The 13,707-nt window shown below is 38.1% G+C and overlaps 1 protein-coding gene across 2 annotated transcripts in view; it reads right to left on the bottom strand.

The window, feature by feature from the left end:
- Positions 1-1,491: 1,491 nt before the first annotated feature.
- The window catches only part of CNTNAP5 (contactin associated protein family member 5), a 284,130-nt gene continuing 271,914 nt past the window's right edge, over positions 1,492-13,707 (bottom strand). For both annotated transcript variants that reach the window (XM_051786918.1, XM_051786919.1), the window contains 3 exons: positions 12,717-12,935; positions 7,611-7,682; positions 1,492-6,594 (listed from right to left, as the gene is read on the bottom strand). In XM_051786918.1, coding sequence (XP_051642878.1) covers positions 6,398-6,594; positions 7,611-7,682; positions 12,717-12,935 — 488 coding nt within the window. In that variant the 3' untranslated portion in view covers positions 1,492-6,397. The remainder of the gene's footprint in view (positions 6,595-7,610; positions 7,683-12,716; positions 12,936-13,707) is intronic.

The raw sequence follows: 13,707 nt of genomic DNA, 5'->3' as shown, positions 1-13,707 counted from the left end.
ACACTGTCAACACAAACTGTTGCCTTAATCCTTCCTTAGCTCGGCTTGTAGACTCAGTACATTACAAACAACAAACAACGAGCTTACAAATTACAATAGTTCACCAGAAAGTGTGCTTATTTTTTTCTCCAGTTTTTGTTTTTTGTCAGAGTAACTTAGTGCAAAAGATCACAAAAATTAGTACCAATACATTGATATATCCAAGCTCCTATATGCATGACTCAAAATAAACAATAAAAGAAAAAAGCTACTCCAGACCTAAAAGAACAGTGCGGTTAGAAGTTTCATGTACAAAAGGAGCACAGAGGAGGGGGCCGCCCACACTGAAAGAGGACATGAAGAACTTCTCATTGGGAAAGGAAGTGCAGTAAAGTGCAGGGAACAAATCATGCTTTGAAGCTGTGATAGTAACTTGTGAAGAAAACCCCCAAAATCTTCAAGGGCATGGTACAAGAGGTCACCAAGAGGTCTCCCACCAACCCCTAAAGACCCTGGATAAAGCCCCTGGTTTGACAGGGATGCAGCTATATCACTTGGCTTGTTGGTAAGTAGGCATTAAAAAATTGCATGAAAGCTTTGAAATAGCACTTGTCTTAGAGCCTCACAAGGTCTCACACTTTGCTTGAGTCTTTTACTAACTGTGCTTTCTGAAAAATAAATTAAAAAAACTCTGTCTGTGAAAAACTGGCAGTGTAGAACAATACTCTGATCTTGTTTAGGGTAATCAACAGACAGCGATGACATGAGATGGCGGAACACAAAGGGATCAAGTTCTGCCTCCTCTACACTCTTGTTGATGTGGAGGACACACGTCAACTGCTTGGCTTACACCGATGAAAAGGAAGTTGATTTTGTTCTGAAGATGGGATTTTTATTTTTTTTAAGAGATTCAGCTCATCAAGAGCTTGAGAGTTCCGGATGGGCACTTACTATAATTTGCAAAGCCAACAGGTATCAGACACATCTTCTTGGGGCTAACAGATGCAAGATATGACAGACAGGGGACACACCTCTTTACTGGAGCTGCAGAGATACCCTAGTTCGTCTCAAATGGCACCAGACATTCAGGACTAGAAAGTCACATGAAGGGGCTGAGTTAGCTTTAGATTAAGAGATGTGTGGATCTGTCTACATGTATTCTATCTGTCAAAGCTCCCACATGAGGCAAAAAATGGATCTTGGATTTAGAATACACTGGAAGGAGAATAAACCTCTTCCAAGCCCCATATACTACTGATTGGATCATCACGGGCTCAAATAGGTATTTTGACACTTGATTTTCTTGTATTTGGCTACAATTAGACACATGCATTTACTAGGCAGAGATGTCTAGTGTAATTTTAGATGCAAAGAGGTGTCCTTCCTTGACCCAGCTGTCATCTCAGTAAAAAAAAAAATCCAAGTCACTTATAAGATCTGTGCAGATGTGTCTACTGGATCTGCAAAGCTAGTGTAAAATTCCAATATGTAAGCAAATTCTGCTAGAAGTAGCTAACCTATTGCCAGGAGACTACCCTGTCTCTATAATCAATGGAGAGAAAGATGCATCTCTAGTGATTCATTTAATCTTAAAGGATGTTTGAGACATTTGCCCTGTCTTCGTTGACCACAGGGCTGGACTGGACTGGATGACAAGTGTAAAACAAGTGGCAGGTAAAACCAAATCCAAAATGAAACAAACCCAAAAGACTCAGACAAAAGCAATATCCAAGTGCTTTCATAGGTCTAGGACTCAATCTTATGTTCAGCAAAATCAATAGCTGACTTCATTAGGAGAAGATTCATAACCCCTCACCATAGGGAAACAATATGATGTATTGATTGCTCCTCACCCAATATGTGAAACATGTGATCAGCTAAATCCTAATATACTCAAAGATCTCATTAAAATAAGGATTTGTCTCACACTGTAAAAATTGGGCAATTGATAAATAGGATGAATTAAGTCTAACTATATTAGGTTAAAATAAAGCAGAGAGAAAATGTCCTATGGTTTTAATTTGGTTATCAGTTTTAACTTAAGTATCAGGAGCATCTCATGACTGAACACAATTTGACAACAGTACAACTCCATATGCCTGGTTTTTACAGTTATATTTACCCAGATAAGAATTCTGGTTTAGCCAATGTAAGTTAAAGCTGTGTCTTTTGTTTGGCTTTGTGCTGAGCCATGGCAAAACCAAGAAAAAATAAAAAAGTGTACATGTAAAAAATTTACCCAAAACACACTGTCTTGTCTCTAGTAAGTAAATAAGGACAGATGAAATACTAACTGCCAATTACATAGGTGACTTACTGAGGACCAACATTTTATTTCCAGAAGAGAAATGGGATTCAATTTTCAAAGGTATTTAAATCTCTTGTATATTAAAACATTTCACAGGAAGGCAGAAGTAGAAATTCAGTTGGAATTAATTTGAGTTAAATGCTCATCTTCTACAGTAACTTACTCAAGCATTGATCCACCCACATCCACCTCACATCAAATTCCTTTGAAAGCCCACCTTTCACCCAGGTGGCAGCCTATGTCACACTGATAGTTGGATTTAGCTTTCCAACAGACAGCTTTCCTTTGTTTTCTATAGCCAGGCACTGGGATTCTCAGACAGTCCTTCCAGGCATCCAACTCAGACTGCATGACTAAATATCTTTATAAGCATGGCAGTTATTGGGCAAGTCTTTTCCGGAAAACAAGAATTTGCAGAGCCTAAATCCATATCTAAGATACTTAGTAATTTCACAGTCTAAAAATCCCTGCCTAGCAGTAATAATTTTCAGAGGTTACATATCATATCACCAAAAGAAAAAAAAAAGAGACTTAGTATGCTTCTACCAGTCCCTTACTTTTATTATGAAACTCATTTTAGGATAAGGAAGAAAACCCAAACAATGCTCCAACAGTTCTTTTCCACTGAAATGAAACACGACATTTTATGTATAAAAATTATTATTTTATGTTTACTTAAAAATGTTATCTAGAATAATAGCTAAAAGAAAAACTACCCCATCTAAAGAGAAATTTTAACCAAAATAACAGAAATGGTTTTTAATAAATGGTGAAAAGGTCTAATTTGAACTGTGGAAAATGAAAGAAATTGTATTTCTTCTTTTTTATAAAAAAATATTATTAATTTCCTTTAACTGGTACTGAAGGAAATCCAATTATACCCTCAATAAAGAAAGCATTAGAACAAAACAATAAAAAAACCAAAAAAGGAGCTAGTATTAGGGTACTTCATATAGTATCTTTTAGCTACCATTTAATAAGAAGAATTTTGGCATCCTGATTTAGAAGTCCAAACTAATGTGCTCATTGGTTCAGTCCTGTAGCATAAGAATATTCCCATCTCAGCACATCCATTGGTATAGATGCACATGACTCTGTATACTCATGCAAGCATTTATATATGTGCAGTTCTTTCTTTTTACAGATGCACACCAAAGGTAAGTTTTCAAAGAGTTTTACCAGCCTGGGCTATATTAAAGGACGATAAGGAAAAATGGACAAATTAACCACTTGACAGTGTTTTGCCAGATGTGGGCTGGCACAGAGCATTGCCACTACACCTGCCCTCTGGCCTGGGACTGAGCCACTGAGCTGTATCTGAAATGTTTGCAGCAACACTAATACTACCTTTAGTAATGAGACCTTGATCCTCCTTGAGAAAGTTTAGCATCTTGCAGAATCAGGTCCTATGATGACTGAAAGCAATTTAGTTACTTTAGAAATGAGAGGACTCTGCTTCATTGCTCAGTCTCCCTTCTCCAGCTACTCTGCTGCTGGAGCTGCTTTTCGCTTTAATGTTGTACTCTGTAGTAGTTTTGTTCCTGGAAACTACATGTAGGAAAACAGAAGGATGTTTTGTATCTGCTAGGTCATCTAGAGAAAAATACACAACTGGGGACATTCCCCTTCTTCCTATTCCATTCTTCATAAAGTCAATTAAGCATGCTAGGAGTTCAGAGATGTCTCATACACAGGCCATTTCAGAGAAGATGACTCAAACATGGACTCAAACAGGAGCCCATGAACTCTCTTATTCCTCCCCTCCTGCCATGCCAAACAAAGTAGCTTTATCTGGGGAAAGGAAGAAATAAAAATAATTTCTTTGCCAGGATTTTACTGCAAAAATAAAGCAACATAAAGGAGCTCAGATAATCACAGATCACAGATTATTCTGAGTTGGAACCCACAAGGATCACCAGTCCTATTCTCAAGTGAATGGCCCATACAGGGATACAAACCCACAACCTTGGCATTATTAGCACCACGGTCTAACCAGCTGAGATAATCTCAGGGTCACGAATCCATTATTACACCTCATTACACAGAAACACTCTCGGTAATCACATGAATCAGCCAGCATGTGGCAAAAGGGCTATTGTTGACTATGATTGAGGAAGAACAGCACTAATAGTAATTTCAATATAAATGGCTTCATAAAATTGCTCAGTTAAGAGGTGGTCTCACATATTCCTCTTTGCATAAGAATGATATAATTCTAAGATTGCTTTCTCTTCACTGGATGCTCCAAAGAAGTGATGAAGAACCACCATATCCAAACTGTCATTTATTTATTCTTCCTTGCCTTCTCTCTCTCCTCATAAAAATCCCCCAAATAAACAGCTACTTACCTTTGAAATGCACTGCCTAGAAAAATAGTATCTGTTGCATGGGTAAGCTCGTCTCTAGCTTGCTGTGGCTTATTACCTCATACTGTGATTCTTTAATTTTATGTAAAAAGGACCCTCATGTGGAAACCCCAGGATGACTGCACAAGGGTGACAAGGGTGTAGGGCAAAGAAAGAGATTCAGCTGTACAATTAATTGTCTTGAATTAATTCTTATCAAGAGTACTGCAATGAATAAGGTTTTTTTTTTTTCCCCTTAACTGTAGGCTTCATTCAACTACTGTTAGGAACCTTCAAGTCCTGCAGCAAACTCTACATGCTCTTTAGAAGCCCTGAGAAGACAGATGTCACATGGAAACAATACAGTGTGCAAACCTGCCTTGCTGGGACTCCTCCATTTCTGACCCTTAGGATGTCTGTGACTGAAAAAATGGTTTTCAAGCCTCACATTGTAACCATGCAGCACAAGTAATGTGGGTGGAATTCAAGTCTTCAGTATTGTTCCCAATCAGGAAAGAACAGAAGACTTTAGAAAAAAGGAGAGAAGATTAATTTGAAGTAAGAATATTCTTTTTTGTTTCCCTAATGTTGTTACTTGTAAACAGGGTTGTTCGATATCGGATCTATTTAGCTTTGGAGAAGGTATTCCAACTTCTACAAACAAGAAATATCAGTCAATCTTACATGCAGTTTTGGGAGGGTTTTTTTGATTATTTGGATTTATTTTTTTCTTTTTTTTTTAAAAGAACTTGCAGAAGGTGTGCATCATGTTTAAGAGTAAACTATTTTTGTTTTTCTCTCATCTATGTATTTCTTTTTTTCCACAGCAGCAACAGTGTTTAACCTAAGTGCATGATAATCCTCCATATAGCATGAACAGGCATATGCTGCATTTCTAAAATTTCAGACAAATATAGAGCACCTAAGTCCTAGCAGCTTCCTAAAACCCTTGGAGATTCAAGCTACTATTTTCCATGCTTCAGCTAGTTATGCTAGAGTATGTTGGGTCTACATAGCCAGCCTTACAAGATGGAGGTGGAAGAGGTGATTGGGAATGACATTTATTATTGATATATATATTGTTGGAAAAGTACTGAGAAGCCTAAAAGTTACAGTAAAAGGACAGGAGGTTGGGGGAAGGAGCTTAATGAGGACAGTTTTATTCTCCTTTACATCATACCAGCTTCTCAGCTGGTATGAATTAATGTAACACCATTTAAATCAATAGACAATATAACAATTAATAACATTTGAGAATTTGGCCAGATTTTTATGATTGCTGTAAATGAGCCTATGAAATAAATCAAGTGTTTTGGTCTCATTCTTTCCCTCTATCCTGTCCCAGTACCTCTAGAGCTATGTATTCAACTACTTTACCTGTACTTTACATAGTCCAGCTCTACTGTAAAAGTGATAACTAAAATAGCTCCAGAGGAAAAAACACAAATAAATGTAGGGACTTTGAAACATCCAAGAACTGACAGTAGACACAAGGTGTGCATGTGGATCTTATTTTGTGTAGGGTGGGATAACAGGTCTCTTGAGCTGAAGAAGTAAACTGTGATTGCCAGGTTCTTGTGCAAAGAATGAGGCACTGTGATTGTTCTCAGTGTTTCCTGTGCAGGGCGGTCTTTTCCAAATGGAATAGCAAAAAATGAACGTTTAAAAAAATTTTCCAAAAAGAAAATAAGGAAGGAAGAAAGGAATAAAGGAATAAATAAAGGAAGGTTAGGGAAGTAAGAGCAAGAATAAATTGCATTGTCCATCAGATAAAATATTCCCGTTTGCACTCGCTCACTGTGTTCTGCAAGTCAATGTCAGCTTTAAAGTTGCTCTCGAGGTTTTCTGGGTATTCCTTCTCCTTTTTCTGGCTACTTCGATGTGCTTGTTTGTGCTGATAGAGGAATCTGCTCATGATGGCAATGATGCAAAAGATGATGAATATCACAACTGCTATTACACCTATAAAGAGGCAAAAAAGAAAGGATAGAAAGAGTAAAAACCAAAATAGAAAGTCCAATTACCTCAAAAATGCATTACCAATGCATAGCAGCTAGTAGATATGATAGATCAGTTCATCTCAGTCTGTACACAACCGTATGCCTCTATCACACCCTCCATGGCAGTTTTTATTTCTATTTTTTCATCTTAAGAACACTTAAAGCAGCAAGTATTGATGTAATTGACCTAATTTCCATCAAATTTTGCTTTCACTGGGAGTAAAGTTGGTTCACTGTGTTTGCTTTTGAAAAGCTAGATCTGTATGTTCATACAAATTCTCGCTCTGTCATATTTTCTTCTGTTATCTCTGGAAACCTTGCATGAACCTTGTACACTTTAATTTATAGCTTTTAGATATTATCAAAGGCAGCTTGTTACAGGGCACCCTCTAAAATAAAGAGAGATAAATTGTCTTCTAGGCTGTTAAAGGAAAATTCAAGCCATACATGAAATTAGGAGGACAATTTTCCCTAGTATATAAATACTTTCATATGATTTAGCATATATATACTTCCATATGACCTGGTGAGTTCCCCTACACCACCAGATTGCAAAGAGAGAGCTCAAGAAGTATGGGATATATGAATACTGTGTAGAGGGTCTCAGCAGGGCTGTGTCTAAAACAGTTACTAGTTAGCTGGGTCTCAGAACACAGAATCACATGGAATCCGAGAATGGCTGGGGCCTCTGGAGGTCATCTTGTCCAAATCCCCTGCTTAAGCAGGCAGACAGACTGAGTGGGTTTATATTTTAGAAGACTCAGGTTCTTGATGATCCATGTATGTCCACAGTAATCCATAATGCAGTTGCTTACCTAGGGAGCTTGATACAGGTACGTGCTAACAAACAGAGCAAATATTAGACCTGCATTATATTACAAAAAAAATTCAGCTAGGTTTCATGGAGCCCAGATTCAAAGTCTCCTAGATGTTTGCTTTGAATTATTTTTCTGCTGTAATCTTTAAAAACAAAGTTACCTCCAATCACAGCTGAATCACTTCTGACTGCATTGGTGAGAGGTTCTCTTTCATCTGTCTTCCCGAAAGGATCTGCAGTTGGTTAAACAAAACAGAACTTATTTTCTGTATCACCTGTGTTCATTTTCTCTGTGGCATAGACAGAAATGTCCTCTTACTCTCATGAATTCTAATTTGTTTTCAATAGATGGGATTTGGGGGATTGGAGAACTGAACCAGAAAGCTCTTAAAAATAAAGTGAGTTTGCAGAACAATTTTGTTCTACATCTTCAGGAACAAAGTCTGTTAAGGGTAGATTTAGAAGGAAACAAAAAGACTCACACTAACATCTGAAAGTGATGTTTCAGTTCGTCAGAAGAGTCAGAGAGACATTTGAATTAAATAGCCCATTAGGAGCTTTTCTCAGTCAGAGCTGTATTATTTTTTTGTTGTTGTTACCTAAGAAACAATATTAGAAAGAAGCCAAAGGAAAGGGACACTAGACAGATTTAGACATGACCTACATTTGTAGATACAGATATTAAAGTTGAATTCAATCCCACGAAGAGAAACAGTCTCTGCTTAGGACAGCTTCTTGGAAGGGATGTTTTTATCTCTGTTGCAGAAATGCAGTAGTCAAGTTGGATCCAAAACAGAAGGGGATCAGTAATAAATTCCTATATTAAAGGTTCCTCGATGTTTGAGCTCTCTTGTACTCTGTCTGTAAATAATTATCATTGAAACACTGAGCCAAATAGCCCACGACCTGTTTCAAATTCAACTCCAAATCCAAGAGGTCAAGCCCTCCTTGAAGTCAGTGGAGTTAGAGCAGTGTACTTTCTTTTTAGTACTGCATGTTTCAGAAAATGCCACTTTTTTACTGCTAACTGAATCTAGATTTTCTGCACCTTCACATTTTTCTGTTCTCTTCAGCTTACTCTCTTCTTTGACAGGATTCATATTTGTGTTTCTCTCCTTTACAAGCCCCCAGAGAATGTAGGGAGGGAGGGAGTTAGGGATCACTGTCTCTACTATGTACTATATACTGATTTGCCAAACTGATTTCTGATGCAAGAGATGGAAGCCCAATTGAGAAATTTGGTGTTGTGATGTTTATTGTAATTGAACATCCTTGCCTTAGTGACTGATTCAGCCACATTTCGGTATGCCATTGCTGAAGAAGATGAGTTTTATTGATACAGGCAACAATGTAATATTTGTGCATCAGGTGGTCCTGAATTTGTGATGATGGTGGCTTTGGGCTATTTAGGTTCTTAAAGGGTACACTTTTTCCTTAATCTCTACATCAGTGATACCAGCCCTAAAAAGATGCAGAAGGCATGAGCCTCCAAGAGGCTTTGATGTTCTAAAAGATGCAACTCTACTTGCTAGTTTTAGGGGTGGAAGGATTTCTAATCAAACACACATACTGAAAGTCAGGGTTCCCCACACATGCAGTGCATGACTCATGACCGAGCTACAGACACAAAGGGAGTTCTGGGGCCAACTGAATACCTCCAATACACCCATTGTCAACACTGAATGTTAAATGCCAATGACAGATTTGAACACTCAGATTGAGGCCTATTTATTTTTCAGTATCTCAGAATTATTTATATAAATCAAAATTAGTACTTTAGGCACCTTTTATTTAGTAAAAGAGGAAAAGAATCTAAGAATACTTTATACCCTAAGATGGCTGTCAAAGATTGACGGTGGGACTCACCTATTTCTTTCCACAAACTAGGAGAGGACAACAATCTTTATTTCAGACTTCAGATGATTTACCTTTCAGAGGCTGGAAGTTTGGTGAGGTATTTTTTACCCCTGCCCTCAGCTGACACCAGTGAAATCAGTTACAATTAAAAATTCACATCTGTTCTACAACAGTCCTCCTGTACTAGAGAAAAATCTCCAGCTGGTATCCAGTGCATGGTAGTAGTCGAAAAGAGTAAAAAAAAACTATTAAGCATGTATGAAAAAGCATGAAATAAATTTCTGCCTTAAAAATTATGTAAGACATTATTTGTGCCTAAAAGATTATGTAAGATTTGACACTAAATGTGACTAGCACTCCACTATTTTTTGGCTACTGTTACCAGAATTTAAGCACTGAGAGAAAACCAGAACAAATGTTGAAGATCAGTTTCAGAATGAAGGCCAGCAGATACAGGCCTTAAGAATTATATTTGCCTGAGAAATAAAATCAGTATACAAGTAGAGGAGGGTTTGTTATGGTACAGCAGATGGCATACAACAGCAGAACCATTTCCAGTGGGAATACAATAAACTCTGAAGCCAAGGGAAAGCAATACTGGGTCTCGTTTCAGACCTGAACAGGACATCCTTCTTCTTTTAGATAAAACTGAGGGTGGAAGCACTCCTGAGGTCAGAAGGCCCCTTAGAAATCCTCTAATCCATACCCCTACTCAAACCAGAGCCTACTACAGTAAGTTTTTCAGGGCTGTATCCATTTAGGTTTTGAATACATCTAAGGATGAAGACTTCACAACCTCTCTGGGCCTCATGCCACCTGTGGTAGATATCTTGCTTATTGGGATGGACCATTCTTGATCCTGGAGGAGATGATCCTTGAAACAAATCTCCTGAATCCATCTTCTCACCAGGGCAGTATCCTGTCGAATTCTTCCAAGTGGGTCCATGAGCAGGTCAAAGGTTCTTCTGCTGAAGTCTGGGGTTGCAGTCATGCTTTCTGCTTTTTTTCCTTCTGCCGAGGGTCCTGAACTTCACCATCTCATAACTGCTACAGCCAAGGCTCTCCTGGCACATCCCTAGCCAGTTACAACTTGTTTGGAAATACCAGGTCCAGCAAAACTAGCACAGTGAGAAAGGGACTTCATCATTTAAGATGCCTTTCTGAAGCAAAATCTTTCTATGTAGTTTCTGACTTACAAAAGTGTTTGACATTTTTTACTTTAAATGCATGAAGACCTGCTCTTCAGCTGAAGTAGACAGACAGCTCAAGACTACACCATTCACACAGTTGAATCTGCTCTGTCATTTTAAAAGTATTTTAGTATTAAGAAAAAATACCATAGTAAAACTCCATTATCTCGCTGCCATCAGTGTAGAGTTTAGAATACCACGTGCCTCAGCAAGGAAGAAGGTGATCTGCAGATTTTTACTAAATATAAAAACCACAGTAAGTCACCTTTCATTCTGTGCTTCCTAATCAGAAAGAGTGTATTTGGATAACTGAGCCATGAGTGAATGGATTTTATTCCATATCTGTCTGAGAGGAAACTTTCTTGAACACGAGTATTCCTTTCTAAAAGAAATAGCTTCAATTGTTTTCAAGTTTTAAATATAGAAAGCTTTTATCACACATTTAAAGAGTTTTCCTAGAGGGCTTTTTTGTTGTATCTGTACATTAGAAAATAGACAGAGACATGTACAGTCTCCTTTGAAGTTTTGTTTTTCTTCTCAGACACTCAATAATGAGAAATTGGGAAGCGATGAATTGAGATATGAGCAGTAAATCTGAAAGTTAATCCTTAACTCTGTTTTCTTTTTATTTCTTAAAATGTGTCCTTTCCATGTATAAATGTAATTTTCAAGTACATCTATACAAAGAATAATTTGCTACAAATTGGAATTTTTTTTAATAAGACTCTACCACCCAGTGCTCTTACTGTAGCATTTAAATACATGAAGTCTTCAGAACTCACTCATTCTAAAGATCTTATTCAGGCTTTAATCAAATCCAGTGTGAATAGTGAGACAGTAATGTCAGTTAATTCATCATATTGAGAGGAAATCATATTTTAGAGCAAAGAGTGACAAAGACAGGGATGAGGTTTTATAATAATTCTGCATTTCTGATGTAACACTGCTTAACTTTGACAATAGTGTGCAACTGATTGTGAGCTTAAAATGTTTAAGTCCGAATGCTACACTCTGCTCTGCGTTCTGTCCTGCAGTTCTGAGCCTCAGGTCTTACTGCTTTCTAAACTCCTTAGAAAAATGAGATCATCGAGGTGACAGATCACAGGGCAAGGAGTTCATATTTTCGGTATCATTGCCCATTCAGGACGCACAAGACACATTCCTTCCGTGCATCAGAGTGGATACCTTAGACAACTGCAGGCAGCGAGAGTTAAGTGGGGGGCTGGGGAGAAGCACACATACACTGCCAGCCGCTCTCAAGAGTAATCAGCAGCCTTTTTCCCTATGCAGAATGCTAATAGCATCATTTGTTTTCTGCTGAATATCTTAGGCAGAAGCTGCAGGAAATGGGGATTTGATGCAAGTACAAATGTCAAAGGAATTGTATTATGATCTAAACCAGAGTTTTATTAGTTATCAAAAAAGAGAAAGTGGCTTTAGAGGTCAAGGTGCAAAAAGCTACCCTTAATTTGTACCCCTTTCTGGTCATTAAGAATTCTGCCACATCCATGGTGAATAAAGCAGTAACTTGATTGTTCCTGTTCATGGTGACAACACTTCCAGCTGCTCTCCATTTCCTTCTCTGCATACAAATTTGCATATGCAATATACTTAAGATTCCCAGAGGACAGTTTCAAGATTGCAAAAGATATACAAACTATTGGGATTATTTTACTGGTACTGCTCAAGTACTGCTCTTTCTCTTTAGCCTGAGAGAATGAAGTACAAGCATTCAATGGAAGTCACACACATCTGTCAAGGGATTTTTACAAGAGTTTTTGTTCATTTCTGACAGGGTGGGAACAAATTTGCCTTGTTTGTTCTATGACTTCTATTGCTTCATCACCACTAGGATATGGAATATGTGTAACATTTATGTTCCCCTTTTGAGATCTGCAGCACTGGAGTTATCTGGAGTGGACAGGAATGGCAAATCAGGTGCATAAGGATATTCCAATGCTGTTTTCACTAGGGCTTTGGGACATTTTTGTTTGTTCTAGGCATGTTTTAGGCAATCCAGGAACTTAGACCAAGAACAACGACTTTTAAAGGAGCCTTGACTTATCCTGGTGCCCATTCTCAACACCCCTGATTCTGAGAGAAAAGGCAACTTTCCAGTTCCAATATTTATACTGTCACAATTGCATTACAGCAAAAAGGAAGGAAATCTGACTCTACAGCATCATTTAAACTCCCCATTCCCCTCTCAGCAGGACATACCTGATGAAGAATATATTGTTGTTGCTGTGTTCACATCAGCATCCATTATGGATGCACAGCCGGATTCAGTCAAGGAACCTTTGACAGTCACAGGAGCAAAGCTGGGATGCCGTAAGGCAGCTTTCAGGGGAGCAATGTGGTTGTACTGAACAGAGGACAAGCAGCCAGTGAAACCATAGGCATTTGCCTTTGAGACTTCAGGGTCCAGTGACAAACTATCTGCAGTACAACAGAAAAACACACTGGGAATTAACTATTTTAGGAAGGCATTAAGAAAATGAATCCTTTTTTACCTTATCACCAATTTTACTTCTTTTACCCAGTATTAACTGTTCAGTTTCTCCTTCAGCAGCCTATAAGATCTCCCTGTCCTAACCAATGAGGTTCCCAACCCCAGTCCTTCCTCTACAATGCTACTTACATTGAATTAAGTTGGCTTGGACATAAAAGCCTGCATTACACTTCTTTCCTCATCCATTTTCCTTACTGTCTGGACAACATCTACCACACCACAGCTTCTAACCATGACAATAACTGTAATAATAAACAATAAAAGAACAACACCAAATACCACAGGATTCAGGGGATGATGCTCTTTAACTTTTTTTACATCTGTTAACAACATCAGTTTCACAACTATTGACTGTATCTTCAAGGCATTCTGCCTCCTCCACTCTTCAAATGAAGGACTCTGTTCTCTGTTGTCTGTCATACAATGCTTCATGTGACTTAATACTGAAAGGCTTGCTAAAACAGGTTCCCATCCTTTTCCAAGGGTTTATTATTGAAATTTTCTGGTGCCCCTATCATGTTACTACTGTTTTGTAATCAGAATTCCCAGGAATACTCCTAGCTAGGGGTCAGGTTCTCACTCTGCCAGCCCCATTTCAATAACAAAATACAGAGCAAAACTATACCTCTTCTTATGTAAGTCAAAACCAAAACAAATGTCTCTGTGTTATTTTCCAGCCTGAAGATGAGATAGCACAAT

This window comes from Manacus candei, unplaced genomic scaffold (genome assembly GCF_025592945.1).
Source record: "Manacus candei isolate 608988 ecotype Guabito, Panama unplaced genomic scaffold, ASM2559294v1 h1tg000023l, whole genome shotgun sequence".
Taxonomy (NCBI): Eukaryota; Metazoa; Chordata; class Aves; order Passeriformes; family Pipridae; genus Manacus; species Manacus candei.
Note: the sequence above shows the minus strand (reverse complement) of the source record. Positions and strands in the feature narration are given on the sequence as shown.